General features: G+C 33.8%; 1 protein-coding gene across 2 annotated transcripts in view; it reads right to left on the bottom strand.

Annotated features, from left to right (window-relative positions):
- Nucleotides 1-47: 47 nt before the first annotated feature.
- Nucleotides 48-22,998, bottom strand: part of Hs3st-A (Heparan sulfate 3-O sulfotransferase-A) — a 100,018-nt gene continuing 77,067 nt past the window's right edge. For both annotated transcript variants that reach the window (XM_066288600.1, XM_066288516.1), the window contains 4 exons: nucleotides 17,815-17,922; nucleotides 16,765-17,029; nucleotides 12,110-12,325; nucleotides 48-5,265 (listed from right to left, as the gene is read on the bottom strand). In XM_066288600.1, the coding sequence (XP_066144697.1) occupies nucleotides 4,699-5,265; nucleotides 12,110-12,325; nucleotides 16,765-17,029; nucleotides 17,815-17,876 (1,110 nt within the window). In that variant the 5' untranslated portion in view covers nucleotides 17,877-17,922 and the 3' untranslated portion in view covers nucleotides 48-4,698. The remainder of the gene's footprint in view (nucleotides 5,266-12,109; nucleotides 12,326-16,764; nucleotides 17,030-17,814; nucleotides 17,923-22,998) is intronic.

Below are 22,998 nucleotides of genomic sequence, written 5' to 3'. Positions count from 1 at the left end.
GGGGTAGTTGTACCTGTGACCCACGATAAATCCAATCAAAATCAAAAAAAATTTGTAACATTTATTTACTCAAAATTTTACATATAACTTGGGTAAAAATAATTATTTTTCAAATGACAAATTTATGAGACTTACAAAAATTATTGCGTTAACATTTATTTAAAAAACTGCAGTTTGAAAAAGACAATAATTGCTTGCCATTACGTACGTCTTTCAAGGATATGTAAGAGAATAGTTAAAAGTAGGTTTGCTTTTGAAGAATTTTGCGCAATTTTCTATAAAAACAAAGTGAGATTATCACCTAGCGAAAACTTTCTAGTAGCTATGGTTTTTGGTGTTTACAATATAACAGTGTTATTTTTCCTAACTAAATGGACTATATAAAGTTTTATCTTAAATTAACAACCGGTGGTTTTTTTACATTTATTGTTTGTAACCGGGAAAATGAGGCAGGGATTTGAGTAGGTACAGAAACTCTACGTTAGATTCTAGCACATACAAGTTAATACTTTAATATGGATTTAAGAAATTAATGCTTTATAAATATGATCTAATTTAGGTAAACAGTCTTCATTTAGTTTTTTGTACAGCTTGATATGTTTTGTTACGTCGTAATCGTTTTGACTCTTAACAGGTCCATTAATTATTATATTACTTAAATATACAAAACTTAATAAATTTTAATTAGAAGATCAATTTATACTCAAAAATCATTTGAATTTGTAGTCAGTGAAATTTGTATTTCTTAGGATATTTTTTTGGCAATTTTAAACAATATTCCACTTCATAGTACCTAAAAACTTCTTTAAAAACACATATATTGGTCTATTTAGGGCACGACAGCAAAACCTAAGAGAAAAAAATTTACAAATTACAATAAAAATGTAAAAAAAAATTATAAAACCAACATCTACCTACCAACAGCTATTTTAGCAGTTATTTTTGCACTAAAGTAGGGGCTTAAAATATACATAAAACATAACGACACGCAGGTAAAGTTCACATACAGTTAGATTCAGTTAGTCTAGAAAGAGATATATTTTTTGCAAAATATTTATATTATATTTTTAGTAAATACGAATAAATAGTGATGTAAAGTTAAATGTTATAGAAGGTCGATATTACTAGAAAAATTGATCTGCTTATGGGATAAATGCGGAAATAGCAATTTCTATTCCAATGTCTTATTCAGCGAAGATTTATTTTTGTTTTGCAACATTCTGGACGTTCCTATAGACAAAACAAAGATCTTGTGGCTATTTCCCCCTATCTGTTTATCTCTTATTAACTATACGTAAATTTATCACCTACATTTAATGTAACGATCACAAAGTAGTAGTTCCATTCACAAACAAAACGACTATTTACATTTACAAAACTTTGCTAATAGACATTTATATGAAACCATTTATGTACAAATATTTTACAATCTGTGAATCACAATTTTGATATGTATTTTTCTCATCTTTGATATGTTCTAATGTATTTAGTGTCGTGGTGATGGTGTGCTATTTGCGTTGCCATAATGATTTCGTGGACAATTTTCTAGACTTATATTAAATAACATATCCTTAATGTAGGTAGGTAAAATAATATTGCTTCTTTTATAAAATATCTGAGCTAATTTGGTTTAGTTTATTAGTGTATGGTGAGGATAAAAATAGTTAGAAATAGGTACCTTTAGCGTCTTAAGTGGTCGCTACGTGTAATATTCAAAATAAACATACGGCACAAGTCTTGGACCCGTTACTGGAACTCTTGTGAAAGCATTATAATCGTTTTTATCCCCGACTTTTGACAAAGAAAATTGCTTAAATTCGTGGTAGGCTTCGCAGACATCCAGACAAAGTCCACTGCATATCGCAGAAGATAAAAATAAGACATTCTAAAAAAAATTTTCGATGGGGTTGATATATCATTCAAACATATGAAAAACACACGGCACATTTTTCACATCAGTAGTTAAGAGCAGTTAAATTATAATTTCACTGACAAAAAGCTACCATGTGTCTCTTCAGTTAAACTAACAGGGGTTTTTGGAACCCACTCTAAACTGGTTCATTATGCTTATAATTCGCAAGTTTCAGCTTTAAATGAAAGCTTGATTATTTTAGCTTATTATTATCCTAATAAAAAACAATTCGGAGTCCAAGATTTTTGGCGTTATTTATAGGAGTTTGATCCCACACAACAATTTTACATTCACGACATGTTATAAGAATGTACCTTTTTGGACTTTGCATTTTTCATGCAGGCATGTGAGAAATCATCTTTCGGAACTAAACTGCTGGTCAAATCAACTGCGTAATGTTAATTTTTAGTCTAAATTTAAAGACGTATCACTTGAAAACGTACGTTAAAATACACCCTCCTCTATAGAGAGTTAGATTGTGGAAAATGAAGATTTGTTTTTTATTTGATTTCTTCATTTCCAGCAGTGCTGTTTGTGTATTACTGAGAAACTTCGAACTTCGAGGTTTCAATGTATGTACAGCTTGAATATAAAAATTAAGTAATAGGGGAAAAACTTTGTCCTTAGCTCCAAGTCGAAACTTTGTAAAACAGTGAAGGCGAAGAGAACGAAAACAGAAATTTCTTGTTAATAATTCAGACGACTTCGTCATTTACAGTCGCATTCACAATTTTATTTGAACACTTTGGGCAAAAAACAGTTTTCCTGTCTTAGTGACTGGTAAAGTGAGTCGAACGTATGTGTTTTAATATAATATGATAAATTTTTGGATCCCACGATGAAATGAAAAAAGTCTAAAAACTTTAAAATTTCAGTAGGTTCCAAGAAAGCGAACCACCTCTTCCAGATTTTCAGAAATATGTGTACTAAATATAAGTCACAACTATACTATATTTATACACATTGACACTTTTTCCCACGATCCGAAATTAGTGTCCTTTCTTGTTGGAACATGGCTTGGAGATCGCTATTAAGGTAATGTGTTTTTTTTTGGAAACTAACAAAAATTCCATATAAATTTATATTTCTAGACTAAATTCGAGAATCTCTCTTGCAAGGCCAAAATAAATTTAACATGTAAGTAATAAAATATTTGTACCTGCTTTAGCTTTAAATATTTAGTAAGGAGAAATGGAAATATTTGCACCTATAAATAGCAAATCACATTAAAGGTAATATTCTCATGAGTATCAGGACTGCCTGTATGAAAAGTCGCCTTTAGCTTATCGTATAGAAACCCCATTGCATTAATTTTGCTTGGTTAATAATATGGTTTTGTTGATAACATCTTTAGATACAAGCGAATAGGTATTTGCAGGATCTGATTAGTGCGAAATTCTCAATAAGATAACACGTCGGGTCTCGTAATCGTAATTTCCAACATGGATTTTACAAATTATAAATAAGGCACTGATCAATATGATCAAGTTCAAAGTGGGTCCACGTGACTTTACTTTACTTATACTTTGTTATGATCTTGTTGGTTTAACGCTAAAATATTAATAAAACATACACCCGTCTGCTTTAGCTTCTTAAAGCAGAGTGTCATTAATCCATGGCATATGGAAATTTCATTTTTTATACATTATCAATGATAAGTATTAACAACAATTGCATAGAATTTAATTCAGCCTAATAAAAGCACAATAACATTCACTCGACACTTACCCCAGCTATAATATTGTCTAAAATACACCCTTATGCTAATATAAATTTCTTATTTGTTTTATATATAATTACTTAATAGAATATGTATATCTCTCACAAAAGACGATATGTTTCTGGTATTGATATGTATATCGATATAGTGTATGATATGTAGTATGGTATTTGAATCATGTACATACTCTTTTATACAGTGAACTAAGGAGATGTTGGATATCTCGCTTTCTATACTTGTGCTCCATATAAAATTTACTTATCAAACAAGAGAAATTAATTATTTAAACAAGCTCTATAAAAATAGTCGACTTGAGCGATAATAGTCATGTATGTAATGGGTACATAATGTAAAATTTTATTTGATGAATTATTTGCGAGCGAATCCGCATCACTCGAATAAAACAGCAGTACGCAAGCATTACATACAACGTTTTATGTCCGATTTTATGTAAATTTACCAACAATTTAACTTTTTACTCTAAATTAAAATACCTTAATTACCTGCTAAAAGAAATTTATGTTAATCAGTCAACATCCAGTCAGTTCCGCAGTAAACACAGATGGTACCTGCTTTATGGATAATTTACAACATCGCTCGGGACATCGTCAGGTCGAATGAGAACAGCGTCAAATAGGGTCAAATAAAGAACATGAGTTGTGTATTGTTTGATCATGCTCGCTAATATGAATAAGCAATAGAAAATGATTGTTAAAATATTTGATCCGATCGCAAGGAGACTGTAATATGATGATAATGTGAATCGTTCACTGTACTGTTTTAGTGTACTCGAATTATGGTAAATTCGTTTATGGCCGTAAAATAGTATCATAAAGATCCTATAATAATAATCAAATCGGACATAAAATCTTTGCAGACATGTTTAAACCGCTATAAAATGGTCAAGGAAGAATTTCTCTCAAAAAAGAGCTAACAACAGCAAAATTTGTATCCAATTAACGCTATCTACTCTTAAAATAAATATAAATCCAACGTATCTAAAGCGTCCCCATCAAAACTATTTATTTAATAATATCACGCAATTTTCTATATGAAAATAGAACTGTTAATCTTCCGGCCACCCCAAGTCCTCTCCAATCAATTCATAAAACTTTTGATTATGCTCTCCAAAATACGTCCTAAGTCTCGACACCACGTGAGGGTCAACTCTGGGATGTCTCCTACCTTTGGTTTCTCTTAAGCATCGATCTGAAGTCTCGTTCCTCAAACAGAAGAACCCCTTGGTTTCATTAAAATAGAAGTTGTGACTACCAATTTTCGGTTCTAATCCTAAAAATCGTTCAATTTTCTGTAACTGAGGAACCGGATCTTCGATTAGCAGATCACCGTTGACTACCAGCAGTTGCTCTCTCGGGAAGACCTCCAGCCATCTATGGAGGTACTGGTGGTAAGTGCTAATTGACAATGGCCGATAAGCTTCATTGACTGATCCGTTGGGATGTAAGACTAGTTGCTCGAAGGATTTTGGTTGGGGTGTTGGCAAAGCTGTAGGTGAGGATGTGGCTGCATTGGCTCGTAGCTGAGTGTAGTCAGAGATAGCTCGTGTCACTGGTTCACGAACGATTAGAAGGAGCTTAACGCTAGAGTTCATTGCTCGAATCCTTTCAGGGACCTGAAGTGAAAATTTATTTATTTTGTAAAGAAACTTAAAATATTGGCAGTCGACCTCAGATAACCATAAACATATTTTAAAGTCGATATACAAAATGCATATCATGGCGCATTAAATTATGAAAAATACAGAGTATTATAGAAGTACATGGCCAAATTTCAAGGGGTGATTCTTTGAGTTAACATATGTCCGGTAACTGGTGTTCAGATTGTTCAATATACGGGGTGTCAACTTTTTTTTTAATAGTTACATATTGGAAAAAACTTCTAAAAAACAAGAAGACGTAAACTAATGTGACGTTAAAACTTGATGATAGTTCGTAATGTAGTACTAAGGAATTTTTTGTCTCTTTTTGGTAGTGGCGTATACAGGGATAACGTCGGAAATTTAAGAAAGGTCAAACAAGAAAAGCGTTTTATTAAAACTGTCTTTAAACAAACAATATACAATTTTATTAGTAAAAAAACATTTTGCAATAAGTAACACGAAACTTACAATACTTGCTGAAAATGTCCTCTTTTAACTTGAATGCAAGCATTAGCTCGTTTTAACATCGATTGCCGAACACGTTGAAATATTCCCGGCATATATTTTATCCGATTACACGAAACCCGTATCCGTTGGATCAATTCTTCTTCAGTGTTGGCCGGAGTTCTATAAACGAAGGACTTTACATGGCCCGAAAGGAAAAATCTAACGGATTTAAATCCGGTGACGTGGGTAACCATGACTGTACTTAATGCGAAAAAATATATAAGTTAAAGAAGTCAGTGACCCATAAATAACAATAACAATCATAAACAACACGGCCAAATTTCAACAAAATCTTTAAAAGATTTATTCAAATGTTTGCCAAAAAAACATGTTTTTAGAAAAGTTTGCACCTTGTGCCTTGAGAACGAAGCATTACCGGACTTATATTTTTACTTTTATACTTATGTTTATATCTTTTTATATATAAACTTTTCGTCTTAAAATCACTTAAGGCATCGTCCCTTGAAGTTTGGCCACGTACTTAAATAACACCCTGTATAACAGGACAATTTAACGATAAACTATGTATAGCTCATCCAAATTAACTTTGTTGGTGAAATGATGCGCGCACTGACAGAGGACGCATCGGCGAGAACGACGTGACACTAAAATATTAAAAATATGGAACGACGTAGAGTCTATCGTAAAAGTGAAAAGTAAGGGCGGTTTCATTTTGTCCCTTCTCGCTGGGCCCTAATGGGCTCCACTTGTCCATGGCGTCGGGCGTCTTTGCACAGGATAATATGTCAGATAAGATGGGATGAAATGAAGATGAGCACAGAATAACGCAGATCGCTATGTAACTCAGGTACTGTTGAGGTGCCTATGTAATATATATTTATTTACAAAATGTCTATTTAAAAATATGACATTCTATAAAAAAGCTTACAAAAGTTTTATATAATATATTCTATTATACAGGGTGGAGCACCAAGAGCGCCTCGGGGTATTACGTCCTTATTAATAATTTGATCGAAAATTGTTTTTAGAGGTGTATGTAGGACCTTATAAGGTAAATTTTAAAAATATTTTCATTTATACAGGGTGTATATAAAAAAAGATACATCTCAAACATATGTTTTTTTTTAATGGGACACCCTATATTTTATTACATATTTGGAATTATAAGAAGAAAATAGTGCAAGTTTTTATAAAACACATTGGGTCTAAAACAATTGCTTCTCGAGAAATTTTAGAAAATATAAAAATACAATAGTTAAGAAAAATGGTTTTTGCTAGGTGAAATGAGTTACTTGGCTATTATTTTTTACTATTACTTCTTAACTACAAACTAATCTTCAAACTAGAATGAATTATTTACTAAACTGATATACAGGGTAAGCAAAAAGAGTGGTCGAATTTTACTCCCTTATAATTTAGCATAATTTTCTTATTTCAAATGGAATATATACATTTTTATGTATTACTTAGAATCACTAATTAATTCCCTTTCAATTGATACTACAGTGTTCTATACCTATCTTTTACCGTTTTTCCATAATATGAAATTTTATTTAATTTTCAATAATAACATTAAATAATACAGCTGGGTTTAAGTAGAAGGACAGTCTGAAGGATTGCAAAAAGTTTCAAATTTCATCCTTATCATATACGGTTACATCAAGAATTATATGAAACTGATTATCAAGCACGAATTGACTTTTTTCATTTTGTTTTGGAAAAATGTGCACAAAATGACAGTTTTTTGGATTACCTTCTATTTTCGGATGAGTCGACTATTCATAACAATGACTTAGTAAATTGGCATAATTTCCATTATTATGCTGATGAAAAGCCATTAGTTTTCCGCACAGTCGATCGACAGCATAGATGGTTCCTTAATGTGTGGGGTGGAATTTTAAATATTTCCGTTATAGGACCTTACTTTTTTGAAGACAATTTAACTGGACAAGTGTTCAAAGACTTTATTGAAAATAGACTTGTAGAATTATTGGAAGAAATACATATAATATATAAATATATTTGATGTTATTATTGAAAATTAAATAAAATTTCATATTATGGGAAAACGGTAAAAGATAGGTATAGAACACTGTAGTATCAATTGAAAGGGAATTAATTAGTGATTCTAAGTAATACATAAAAATGTATATATTCCATTTGAAATAAGAAAATTATGCTAAATTATAAGGGAGTAAAATTCGACCACTCTTTTTGCTTACCCTGTATATCAGTTTAGTAAATAATTCATTCTAGTTTGAAGATTAGTTTGTACTTAAGAAGTAATAGTAAAAAAATAATAGCCAAGTAACTCATTTCACCTAGCAAAAACCATTTTTCTTAACTCTTGCATTTTTATATTTTCTAAAATTTCTCGAGAAGCAATTGTTTTAGACCCAATGTGTTTTATAAAAACTTGCACTATTTTCTTCTTATAATTCCAAATATGTAATAAAATATAGGGTGTCCCATTAAAAAAAAAAACATATGTTTGAGATGTATCTTTTTTTATATACACCCTGTATAAATGAAAATATTTTTAAAATGTACCTTGTAAGGTCCTACATACACCTCTAAAAACAATTTTCGATCAAATTATTAATAAGGACGTAATACTCTGAGGTGCTCTTGGTGCCCCACCCTGTATATTTTATTACATATTTATTATATACAGTAGCGGTCATAATTATAGCAACTTATAAAAATTTTAAATAAAATATATCTATTCGACTAAACCCAATATTCGTTTTTTCATTATTAATCTTCCACAACCGTTGATGTTTAAAGTGCATCCAACTAAAATATCAACAATTCCTATAAGAAGCTATCAAAAATATTTCTTCAATACCGGACAAAAATATCGCAACTCTTGGAATTTTAAAATTTCACTTGATTTACAGATTTGTGTGTTTAAACACGTTTTATATTCTAAATTAAATCAACGATTTTCATTATGGGTCAAGGTAAAACAAGATCAGGAAAATTATCATTGAGCGGTATAAAAGTGGCGAACGGTAAATCGAAATTGTGAAGAGTTTGGGTGTGCATAAATCAATTGTATCTCGAATTATTTACAAATTCAGACAAACAGGAAGTGAAGCAGCTGAAAAAAATTCAGGACGCACAAGGAAAACTACAAAAAGAACTGATAAATGGATCATTCGAATGTGTCACAAAATCCATTTCTATCATCCACTCATTTAAAATCACATTTAGAGAAAACGGGCCTAGCTCATATCAGTTCCAAGACCATAAGAAGAAGATTAGTGGAAAATGGATTATGTGGTAGGCGACCAGTGAAAAAACCATTGCTGTCTAAGAAGAACGTGAAAACCCGACTTCAGTTTGCGCAGAATTACCAACACTGGACATCTGAAGAGTGGAAATTGGTAGTTTTCAGCGATGAATCCAAATTTAATTTATTTAAAAGTGATGGCCCATCATACGTTAGACCACCCAAAGGCGCAGAGTTGCAAAAAAAGTTTGTTTTACCAACCGTAAAACATGGAGGAGGTTCGATTATGGTTTGGGGTTGTTTCTCTGGTTTTGGTATTGGTCCGCTTCACAAAATAGAAGGTCGCATGGATCGGTTCATGTACCGAGATATTTTCAGGAATCATTTAGAACCATATCTTGAAGAAACCATGCCGCTAAGAAGCATTTTCCAACAAGATAACGACCCCAAACGTAAAACGAAACTTGTTTCAGAATGGTTTAGAGAGAAAAGGATAGAAGTTCTTGCTTGGCCATCGCAATCTCCCGATCTCAATCCCATAGAAAATTTGTGGAAATATGTGAATAATGAAATTCGGAATAATACATATTCCAATTTACAGGATTTATTTCAGGCACTTCGAGAAGCCTGGAAGGGTAGCGATAACAATTACATCAACAATTTAATAAATTCAATGCCACGAATATGTGCCGAAGTTATTCAGCAGCGAGGGTATGATACAAAATATTAATTATTGAACAATTCTTTTGTAATTTGTTGAAATTTTATTGCTCTTTATAATTATTTTGGAAAAGTTGCTATATTTTTATTCAGGCCGAAATGAATATATTTTTTTATGTTTGTATACAAATTATTATTGTTTTGTCGTTATATACTTCTATCGTCAACAGTCATTGTAGAATCATATTTTCAAAACCTATTTTGAATTTAGGCCGTTAAGTCTAAATTATTTGAAATTTTAAAAAGTTGCTATAATTTTGACCACTACTATATATGCAATTAATCGGTATCTAAGCTATTTTCAGGCTTAATGCTATCGGTTTCATCACTATAATTATTGTCACCGTTGCCGTTTTTTGATAAACGTATAATTAATTGTCCTGTAACAATATGAAGAGGTGGAGCGACCTCGAAGTAAAACCTTTCCATTTTTTTGCATGTTCATAATACGATATCCACTCATTAACTAGACTACAATATGCGTGAACTTGTTACCACTTAAACGTTTCTTTCACTATCATATTGTTTCATTGCTGCTCACACTTGTTCCATCGGATTAAGTTCTAGATGGTATGGAGGTAATCTTAATACTGTACGTTCTTTTTCCGTCAAAAATTTATCAATTTTATATGTTTTGTATCGATGTTTACGAAGTTTAATCACATTATAGAGTTCTATTTTCGTCAATTCGTTATTACAAGAAATATTTTTCTCTTGCAACTATTTCAACATTTCAACTTTCCTTGAACTCATAGTTAGTACTTTATTAGATTGAACATTATGGTATGAGGCATTATCGATGACAGGAACGCTCTTTGGAAACAGATTAGGGATTAACGTTTCTTCCATCCACTTTGTATAATTATTACAGTTCATGTCGTCATAATAATCTTCTGATTTCTGATTGGACCTAAATTTCAAATATGTATTTGACACAAAACCATTTTCAACTGCATTAACAATAATTAATCGTTGGCCTTTAGAAATTGGATTATGTAGACCTTCATTAGAATTATCGCTCCAAGTTTTATTGTGAGTATTGGAAGAATGTACATATAAAGGTTTCGTCCATATAAATGATTGGGCGGTTCTCATTACGATATTGAGTTATACGTATCAAATCACCGAATCTGATACTTTGAGTCTCTGGCTTTTCCATTAACAATTTTCTGTTTCTTTTCGTTTTTCGCCACCTAAATCCCACAGGTCGTATAATCTCTCTGACACTTTCACAACGTCCCGAATAATTGTAATCTTCTTTAAACTTTTTATGGATACGGCTCAACGTTGGAACTTTCTTTTCTTATAAGTAGAAATGTATAATGAGTCTTCTTAGCACACTGGGTATCGCAATCGTCTAGGATCGATTTGGATTTCGTTCGTTCTCGCTTTTTAGGACTCAAAAACGTAGAAGATTCTCCATTTTTTATGCCTCTAATTTTTACAGAAATCTTCAAAATGGTTTAAAGACTCTCACTAATGCCATAGCAACTCGTTCTTGAAACTTATCAAGTGATTTCAACGATCTAGTCTGTTCAGCTTTGCGTCTTATAAAATGCAACACGTGTGCAACATCTTCGCGGTTTTGCCCATGAAATCCTTTATGTTGAAATATGTATTTAAAAATATCTCCCTTTTTCCGCAAATTAAGATTTTTGTAAATTTTTACACGCACGCATAAGTTGAAGTAAAATTGCGTTAAATTCTTTCGGAATACCGTACCCTTCGAACCGCTTACCTGTTTACTGCGCATCCAATGCTTTATTCCTTCACCCACAAAGTTAACTTGGGCGAGCTATATGTCGTTGTGAGGAAAAGCATAGGAGGAGGCATAGAAGTGAGAAAAGAGAGGCCAAAAACAGTTTTTCAAGATGTATCTAGCGGCTATTTGCTAGCCGATATATTTGTTAAAAACACATAGGAATCTTCTTCTTGACAGAATTAGTTTTATTTATTTATTATTTATTTGAATATTTGCTTCTACAAGTAGAGGCGAGCTATTGACCTTCAGGTATTTCTGTTCTTTGCAATTACTAGAAATACTTTTATTTTACTTAAAATCGGTTAAAAAAATAACGTTACTTAATAATTTATGCACAATTTTCGAGTAAACAGATTATAAATCAATTAATATCAGTCTAAAAGCATTAGTTTTCGAACACAAAAAGGTCATCTAAACAGATACATATTTCGGAATTTTTCCAATTTCAACCAATTTAACCTTTATATCAATAACTGCTGCCGGAAATTGACATATTCAGCTCGTCATTCACCGTAAATAATAAACAACCCTTGAAAGGTCATATACGTCCAATTATTATATGAACCCCTAGACCTTATCGACTATCAGTTTTTCCGTTAATTTGGGAAAAATATTACAGGCGAAAAACTCACCTCTGGAGTCACGAAATAACTGGGACTCTTCTCGATGGTAATCTGACCATAGTAGGAATGAGGCATCTGCATGCGGTACCATTCTAAACCCTTGTTGTAGTTCTCATCTCTATCAAAAAAATGCACTTCACCTGCAGCTTTTTGAACTTTCGGATGAAGGTAGAGCATCTCCAGCAAAGCTCTTGTTCCACATTTCCGAACCCCCATGATAATTGCCTGAAAGGTTATCTAAATTAAGTCTGGAAAGTGGCATTAGAGAGGGCGCATGAAAGGCATGAAAGTTCCTTGCACTCGAACTGTAAGCACCCAACTTGGAGGAAACAATATGTATTAGTAATACTCGACTATAATATCAATAGAACAGAGTCTTAAGCTTAAGCTTTGCAATAAATTACTTGACTCTAGACGTTCCATTTGCATGATAAAACTTTATATGACTTCCAGTTTTCTTCGACAAAAGCAGGGTGAAGCTCTTAAAACTTATCTAGGTACTTATATGACGTTTTGTGGACGAATTACCGGGTAAGATTATGGAATATGTTACTGAAAAGTGAATATGGAACTCGATTGAGTAAAAACAATCACATTTGTCAATACCTGGAGGAAATTACTTTGGAAAATTCCAAATAATGTATCAAAATCTTAAGTTAGTTCAGGTTATTAACGTTGCGTTCTTCTGCATTAAATTAGTGTATTTAACAATAGTTCTAGCTTGCAGGAATGCACACGTACATGGAATGGGCACATTCAGTCTTGATTTCAGCTTGACCTGCTATTCGCACTAATGCTTAATCAAAATTAAATTGCCAGAGAACTGGAATAGTAATCATATTGCTGATTTATAGTCGCGGTCCCTAAGTTCATCAAGAGTTCAATGGGTGTTTCATGCCTCACCTAAATTCGTATCATAATAAATAATGTTACATAAGAATTGGTCGCAACTGAGGATCTGCTTCAAGATACTTCGTTTTAAAATTTTTCATTGCACCCGTTATTGCTGCAAATATTTTTACCCGGGTCGAGATATATTCTACTAAAAGAGAGCCTCACAATCCTCTTGAAATCCCATTAGCAAATGACACACACACACACATCATGCGAGAAAGATCTTTCGATTAATATGACAATACTCGCTATATAAGCGAAGAATATCATTACTTATGATACGCAAAACTTCAAAGACAAAGCATCAAGCTAGGTATTAAATTCTGATATCAAAATTCTTCTAGCTCCTGTACTTCCATTTCGAAAATTGGAAATTACTTAAATATGTTTTTATTCCTAGCAAAAGCGTAGCACGCCTCTGTTCGGAATTAAGATAGTGACTTTTTTTTTCGATTTTTTTTGGAGAATTAATGAAAATATTAGGTCGTGTAGTATGAAATGAGTAGATTCTCGAAATGCCACATTCAACTGCGAATAACTTCACTCTAAATCCATATTTGGACTTGACTTTTTTATGTGGAAAAGGCACATTCTTCCTCTTTCGATCAGAGTTTAAAGTGTTAAAATTTATTGAAAACTTTTATTTTTATAAAAATTTTTGTGCAGCCATCCAAAATAGTGAAATTCGTGTGTTCATGAAATATGAGTTCCACCGTGGAACCACAACAGCTCAGACTGCTTGCAATATTAATGATGTGTTTGGTACTGAAGTCACTTCACAGCAAACAGTATCTCGTTGGTTCATGAAATTTCGTTCTCGCAATTTTGACTTAACAAATGAACCACGTGGATGACCTGAAACTCAAGTGAACAACGATCATCTGAAAGCCGTGGTGGAAGCGAATCCACGTCAAAGTGCGTTCGAATTTTCGTGAATATTCAGTGTAACCAAAAAAACCATATTGACTCATTTGGCTGAAATTGGTGAGGTGAAGAAGCTGGACAAGTGGGTACCGCATGAGTTGAGTGACATACAGAAAGAACGACGTCTCGAAGCTTGTGTTTCTTTGTTGTGCCGGTATAATAACGATCCATTTTTGAATCGGATTGTTACTTGTGATGAGAAATGGATCCTATATGACAATACCAGATGTTCATCGCAGTGGTTGGATCAAGATGAATCACCAAAACATTGTGCGAAAAAAAATCTTCATCAAAAGAAGGTTATGGTGTCCGTTCGGTGGTCCAACGCAGGTGTCATCCATCACAGCTTCATGAAACCTGGTAAATCGGTTACGGCTGATGTCTACTGCCGACGACTGACCGAAATGATGAGGCAACTGACGGTTAAGCAGACAAGATTAGTCAATCGAAACGCACCGCTATTGTTGCACGACAACGCTCGGCCACACACCGCACAAGTAACCTTGGCCAAGCAACAAGAGTTGGAATTGGAAACTCTTCGTCATCCACCATATTCACCCGACTTAGCACCCACTGATTACCATTTCTTTCAAAATTTGGATAACTTCTTGGTAGGGAAAACATCCAACTCCGACGGGGCTGTCAAAGCTGCTTTCCACGAGTTTATCGACTCCCGGCCTGCAGGCTTTTACAGCAGGGGAATCAATGAACTTCCCGTTAAATGGCAGAAGTGTATTGATAAAGGTGGTGCATATTTCGATTGACAATAAAAACATTTCATATGAAAAAAATATGACTAAAATTTCAATTCAATTCTACTCATTTCATACTACACGACCTAATATGTTATGATAGAAAGTCATTAGGGTGCCTCGAGGCCCCTTCTCAATTAACAAGTTTGTAAAATAGAAGAAAATCATAAACATTTTTGTATTCATTACCGGAACCTCCCATATCTCTGTTTTCGACGATACGAGAGCGATATACAGGGTGTCCCACAAGTGTTTCATTATATTTCAGTGGGTAATAGTACATTGAAAAATAATATGACTCCCTATATAAACCATATTCCAATAATGCTTCATTAAGAAGATACAGGGTGTTAAACTTAAAACATACCTGGAATATTTCAACGTATCAGAGTATTAATGAACAGGCGAGCTCAATTATGTATTGAACAAAATGGCCACCAATTTGAACAATTTCTATAATGTTATAGCAAATTAATAATATTTAAAACAAACTTAATATTATTAAAATCATTTAGAGAATATCGTGCATATAGACGGTATTCAATTTTTTACTGGCAAACGATACGTCGGACGAAAAAGAGTCAAGTGAGCATTTTTCTTCTAAATGAAATTAAACTTCTAAAAATAATTTTTATTTTGATAAAAAGCAGTGGCGCACCATGTTTTTCTTTAAAAATGTGCTGAGAGGTGTCCGTACGCACGTCACTGGTGAAACGAAAAATAGCCCTTTTGCATAAATAAATGCGTCTACATTAACTCTCAAAACATGCCAAATTTCACTTACATATCTCAAACGGTTTTGAATATATCAATAAAAGTTAGATTTTTTAAGTAAAGTTTAACACCCTGTATCTTCTTAATGAAGCATTATTGGAATATGGTTTATATAGGGAGTCATATTATTTTTCAATGTAATATTACACACTGAAATATAATGAAACACTTGTGGGACACCCTGTATATTTTTTTCAGTTTATAAAGGATAATATACCGGGTGTTCGGGCGAACTCGGAACATAGGAGTTTAACGAGGCAAATCAATTTATATTTATTTGTGCTTGTATGGATTTTCCAATCGATAAACTTATACGCGGAGGTTATAGTGCTTAAAGCTGACCACTTTTTCCCAGTTGTTTCAATCGTCTAATTAGAGCTACATTGGCTCAAAACGCCTCCAAATTTGAGAAATGTGAATGTCCCGTGTAACAGTTCAAGGTTACGATTGGTTAAAATCAGGACTTTGTGTTTATTTAATTTTGACCTTGTCTCTGACAAATCGTGACCTTGAACGGTTACGCGGGAGATTCAAATTTTTTAATTGGCCGATCTTAAAGAGTACGAATTCTATTTAAAAGTTTTTCAGTTAGATAAACCGTGCAGGCGCAAAAAAATAAACACTGATTTCGCATGTTAATCTCCTATGTCCAGGATTTGCCTGGACACCTGGTACATATTGACTACATGATGTAATTGATTGAAATACCACACGTACAGTTTATTAAATTTCAGGCGGACAAACAATTTAGAGTCACAAAATTACGAAAAAGGTTTTTATCGTTTTTAGCTTCATGAAGTAAACAGTGAAACAATAACCCACAATGAAAAGTTATGTTTTTTCGGTGACAAATAAGATATTTTCCTACTGACCTTAGGGGGTCCTTTTTTTAACCAATTTTAGTCACATTTACAATTAATAAGTTTTTACCCTATAAGAAATTTGATTTAAAACTTGACAGAGCAATCATTTTTCTATTAATTATGTATTTTTGTTTCATTTCGGTATTTCTTCCAGTTTCGAGAAAAATCCAGTTAACGGACATGATGTTTTGATAATGCAACGTGGAAATTGTAACATCTATCGCATTCTTCGCCTAAAAAACATAACTTTAAAAACATTAAGTCCCCAACCCTACATATCTTCAGAATAACGGCGAAAAAAATCATTCAAATTTTGTGACTTTCAACACCTTGTATATTTCCGGACCTATGAATTTTTGGAGAATGCTATTTGCACCAATGGTTACCAATTGACGTGTAACATCCGTAGATTGTTAATAAATATTATTAATGAATCAAACAAAATACAAACTGTTACCTGTGGTAACCTTCTCGCTGCTACAGGATAGAGCTTCCTAGAGAGGAGGAAAAGAGGCGGCCTGTGGTTCTCCAGTACGTGTTGCTGTTGGTTTTTGTGCAGACTGCTAAGGGCACTGTCGTAAATAATATGAAACGTGAGAAACAAGGAAAGTAGCATAACAATAAGGACGGCAAGGGCCATTCTGGGCCGTGAGACTCCAACGACGAGGATGCAGTCCGATGGATCGCCCTCGACGGATCGGATTGCTGCTTTTGGGAGCCATCTGGGAAAAGAAAAACATGAGTGAATTTCTGTTTGAACTAGAAAACTGTGGTATTTAGATTAGAATCGAATTGAAATATTAAACCAAAATAGATATTTTATCCCGCACTAATGGCGACGGACGGGAAAAAAGTTGAATTTATATGGAAAAAGAGAAAGACTACAAATTAACGACACCTTATTAGGCGAATCCTTTTTTTTTTTTAATTAACATGGATCATTAGTAATAAGTAGCTAGTAGGAATCGAGGCTCAGCCCATTTATCAGAGATAAGGAGTGCGTCTTCAATTTCTTTTCATTGAACTCTCGCGCTCCATAATCTGATGACTTCAGTTTAATTTAATATTTGGAAAATTTTCTTGAATCGCGGTTAAGAAATAAGATCTTGCCCCGCTTATGGAATAAAGTTCCCAACGTTGCAAAAATTGCGCTTTGAATATTAATATCCTCATTATCCCGAGGATACAAAAAAAATCAAGTTAAGTGGGTCATCGTATGGAAACGAGCTTTAAAGCTGAAATTGGAATTACTTTTCAAGGATAATGTAAGAGTAAGTGGAATTTATAATTCAGAATGGGTTTTATCGTTGAGTGAGAACTCAAGGCCCCATTCTATTAGTTATTTCAGGGTTATTTTTTGGATCGTAAAAGCTTTTAATTCACCCGCCCTTTTCTTTTTTATTACTGGGATTATGCATGGTATTGGGTTATGTCCTGCAATTTATTACAAAACGCCCGTCTACCTTAAGGGAAATAATTACCCACACTTCCTACAAAACGTACTTACAATATATCGAAGTGAGGAGGTCGAACGCATCCTCTTTTCCTCTCGGATTTCGTGGAGCTCATTTTAGGGTCGGTTCTTTATTGTCCCCCATTTTATTCTTCTCGAGATCTGAAACAAATTTAACGCTGACATAACTTTATGAAGTATGACCCACCGCATTTCGTCGGCAAACTCACCAGTAACTCTAAGCTTAAAACAGGTGTTCAAATTGATGAGACTAAAATTAAATATTTGCGAACTCTACGATCTACAACCTACGCTATCTAAACACGACCGCTGCCTTATCTGTCTGGAATAAAACTGGAAACTGGGTGCAATGCCGATGCTTTTGTACTGTGTGTGTCTGGATGAATGGGGAGTCGCGTATTGCGTGGGCGATACTACGAAAAGGTCAAAGGGAATTATAGGCACGAAATGTAATTTTGCCGTTATTAATGCTTGTTTACATTAAGATAAATTATAGCGCCAAAAAGCCTGAGTTATGACATAGCCTTGGCTACATTGAAATCAATTAGAAGATTCGAGAGTCCTTTCGATTTCTCTCTAGAATTCCCGACATAATTCCTTGTCTTTCGAGAGATTTACCATATTTCCGAAGAGAAACTATAGTTAACACGTGAGAAAAAAAAATTGGATTATGGCGTAGAGAAAGCTTTAATTAATACCGGGTCTGCCGTCTTGCTAGCCCTCCCAAAACCTGTTTTCTGTTGTTATTTTTATTTCTTTTTATCGCGGATACATTATACGCACACCTTAGGGGTTTGTAGTGACATTTAATAAGTGCCCACCACACAGTGGCCTCATTATTCATTAAAACAAATTAAATTTTTACATTCTCTCTACTTGACTTTTAGATTAGGAGGACAAAGGAGCTGCCTCGGTTAAAAATTCAAAACAATGCCAATAATTTTTGTTAAATTTACCCGATAAAATAACGTCGGATCAGCCTTTTACAGCTTCCGTACTTGCGCTTATGGGAGGAACAATGAGAACTTATGAGTTTTATAAAAGTTTCCAGAAAGTTTTTGGCAGTATAAGCCGCACCTGGTATAGATTCTGATACAACGTTTAAAGGATAAAGTTTTGTTCATTTAAAAAACATACATTGTAAATTACTGTGGAGTTCGCATAGAAATTAGTTATATTAATTTGATGACTAAAAACATTTGAGAGATGGTCGGGGATGTATAAATTCTACTAGATGTTTTGGTTAAAATAATTAGTTATGGCGAACTATAGTAATGATGCCCTAAATAGTACTTAGGAATTTTCACTTGTAGCCTCATCTGCCGAGTACAGCATTTTTACACGCAAAAATTTAGAGCCTTGCTCTATAGGTGCGCTATACAGGGTGTTTGAAAAAGTTGGTACAAAACTTGAGGAAGTGAGAATATGACTAAAAATAGTAAAAAAGTTCCCATTCACATTGATCCGGCGGTGCACCAATACTGAGATATGGCCCCCCCAAAAGGTTTCTATCATTTTGATATTTTTTCAAATAATTTTCCTTCTGATGAGGATAACGGAATAAAAATTGTAGGTAATAATCATATCAAAATCGTATCTATTATAAATAATAAGTTTTCTAGCCTCCGTTAACAGAAACTTTTGGGTTTTTTTATTCCTTTGAGTTATCAAGCGAATAATATTATTTTTACGAATATCGAACTACGCAGAATTCGAAAAAAGTTGAGATTTATTTAAAAAAAAATCTAATTCATCAAAAAGTAATATTTATTTGATAATTTAAACGAACGAAAAACATTCAAAACTTTTCCGTTAATGGTAGTTAAGAATCTACCCTTGTTTATAATCGATTTTGATGAAACACATAATAGTTAGAACTTTTATATAATAGTATGATTATTACCTACAATTTTCAGTCCATTATTTTACTCAGAAGTAAGTTATTTAAAAAAATATCTTAATGATGAAATTACTTTGGAGGGTCATACCTCAGTAACGGTGCTCGGTCGGATCAATGTTTATAGGGCACTTTTTTTCTATTTTCGGTTCTACTATCATCTTCAATTTTGTACCAACTTTTACAAACACTCTGTTTAACTGGAAATGTCGAAACATACGCGGAACAATTACCGAGGTTTTAATACCACCCTATGATCGAGAGAAAGCGGAACATGTTCGTGTGGAACATGAAGGAAACGAAATTTGGAGCTTTTTCCTATCATAGAAAATGAAAAATATGTCGGGTACATCGTTACGTTAAAGTTATGCTTTAAATCCAACAATTAATTATTAGATAATCAGTACGTAATGGTCAATAGTCAATATATACTTTGATCTAATGCTAATATAATTAGACGTGGTATTTGTGAGTTGCCGCCGAAATTAATTGGTGAGTGTTAATCGGAAAATTATAACCACGGGACACTTTAATTTATGTCTCCTTAGCAGCTTAAATTTTCCTGTTTGTGAGCAATAAATATTATTTTATTTTGAAAATAATTTTGGATCTGATACACTGGCGAGCATAAAATTCGGGTCAGTTCGGAATTTTCAAATATAAATGTATTGAAAGAGAAGTGATATTTTTCGGCATATATACCGGCATTGCTTCATGAAATTTCGGATCATTGGGAAAATGTTTACGGTTCTGCATGGTTCTGCCATGAAAAAAAAAAGATTGATAAAATACCTTCAATATCAAAATGTTACAGTGCTTGGGTAATGGACGCCTGTACAATACATCGGTTATTTGGGTACAGGATCGTGTTTTTTTTACCATTTACCTTTAACAAGGTTAACGAACCTCAGAATCGATAAAGGCTATCCTTTTTTGTTTTTTTGGAAGTTAGGAAGGCAAAAATTTCGAAAATATTAGGGGTACAAATAAGTTTCCGCCGTTTAACAAAGCATGGTCCCACCAGAAGGTTATGCTGAAATTGCTAGATGTAAATCTTACTATCGCAAGTTTGATCAACTAGTAACAACATAATCTAGAAGTATTAGTGGTTTCGTATCAGCATCACATTTTTTTTTCTTGCAAAAATGTCAAGTTTTGTGCCGAATAAGCGTCATTTGCGGGAACTTTTGATTTACTTCTTTAATTTGAAGAAATCTGCAGCTGAGGCGCATCGATTGCTTGTAGAAGCATATGGTGAGGCTGCTTTGAGTGAGAGAAGTTGTCGTGAGTGGTTTCACAAGTTTAAAAACGGTGAGTTTAACGTGGAAGACAAAGGACGCAGTGGAAGGCCGAAAACGTACGAAGATACGGAATTGGAAGTGTTATTGGAGGAAGATTCGTCTCAAACACAAAAAGATCTTGCACTTACATTAGAAGTGACGCAACAAGCAATTTCACATCGTTTAAAAATGTTGGGAATGATTCAAAAACAAGGGAATTGGGTTCCTTATGAACTGAAACCCAGAGACGTCGAACGCCGATTTTGCATGAGTGAAATGCTGCTTGCCAGGCATAAAACAAAGGGTTTTTTGCATCGTGTAGTCACTGGGGATGAAAAATGGATCCATTATGATAACCCAAAGAAGAAGAAATCATGGGGTCCACCTGGCCATGTTTCAACATCAGTAGCCAAATCAAATATTCATGGAAAAAAACTCATGTTGTGTATTTGGTGGGATCAACTTGGTGTTGTATATTATGAGTTGCTCAAATCGAACGAAACTATTACTGGAACTCTCTACCGAACACAATTAATGAGATTGAGCCGAGCACTCAAGGAAAAACGCGCTCATTACTACTCTAGACATGACAAGATTATTCTCCTACATGATAATGCTCGTCCGCATGTTGCGGCACCGGTTAAAACCTATTTGGAAACACTTAATTGGGAAGTCCTACCCCACCCGCCATATTCACCAGACCTTGCCCCATCCGACTACCACTTGTTTCGATCAATGGCACACGGTCTGTCTGAGCAGCGCTTTACATCATATGAAGATACCAAAAATTGGGTCGATTCATGGATAGCTTCAAAAGATGAAGAGTTTTTTCGCCGTGGTATCCGAATGCTGCCAGAAAGATGGGAAAAAGTAGTGGCCGTTGATGGGCAATACTTTGAATAAAACGTAATATCCCGTTCTTTCACAATTAATTTCAATTTTTTTATAGAAAACGGCGTAAACTTATTTGTACCCCTAATACTAAAGTGACCCGAATTTTATGCTCGCCAGTATATTTACATTTTCTATAAAAAAATAAGTAAAACTGGTCGAGAAACATGGTTCCCTTACCGCAGAACTGCCCTTCCACGCATTTTAATACGGAGTAAACAACAAAAAGAAGCACATACCTTGATTTCTTTTACATCATTCTAGAATTCGAGGAATATTGAGATCTCATTATAAGCGAGCGATTGCCACCGCAGCTGACAAAATTACCCAATTTCCTTCATATTTCGTACGATTTTGTACCAGCATTACCAGTCCCGTTGCACTGAACATTACAGCAATGCATTACCATAATAACTGACACATTGGAAGAGCGAGAGAGAAAGATAAGATTGCAAATAGTCCCCATGTAGCTGCCAGGATTCGACACGAATATCTGAGAGATGAGGCTGCCAGGATTCGACATGAGTATCTAAGAGTTTAGACGTAATAAGTTCTGGATAATTGTTGCCTTTTTAAATGTAAAGTCGAGCCCAACAAGAATGATATTAGTTTTAATGGTTTTGCGAGTCTGATTCATGGAGTTGTATTTTCACTAATTAAATTGGATTAAATAGTTTTATACGCCCTTTTCACGTGTTACGGATCGTTCGGAGTCACTGAATTTTCATTTTCCTTTTAATGATACAAATCGATCATTCAAAGGGCCATTACTGTTTGATAACGAGCGTTGCGGCAACTGTGTGCTCTGCTTTGAAATTTCGGAGCGGTGCAGGGTCAAAAGAATCTGCGATAATTTATTAAAATTATTCCATTTCTCTCTTTTCCCAAAATTACCAGTCTTCATCCGTATTCCACTCAGCTGCGTGTGTATGTTTAAATTAATTCCATAATCTAAATCTTGCCTGGTTCAGGTCAAACCGAGACTTGCTCGATTCCTGGAGCTGTCTATTTGCATAATCTCACTCCACTTGGAAGATCAAATAAATTTATGTTAAGCGGTGTTCTTGTTTCAAAATATCAGTTTGACATAAGATAACCGAACCCGCTTTACTCGAAATTTAACATTTAAGTGCCGCCATGAATATACAT

The sequence above is a fragment of the Euwallacea fornicatus genome, chromosome 1, assembly GCF_040115645.1.
Source record: "Euwallacea fornicatus isolate EFF26 chromosome 1, ASM4011564v1, whole genome shotgun sequence".
Taxonomy (NCBI): Eukaryota; Metazoa; Arthropoda; class Insecta; order Coleoptera; family Curculionidae; genus Euwallacea; species Euwallacea fornicatus.
Note: the sequence above shows the minus strand (reverse complement) of the source record. Positions and strands in the feature narration are given on the sequence as shown.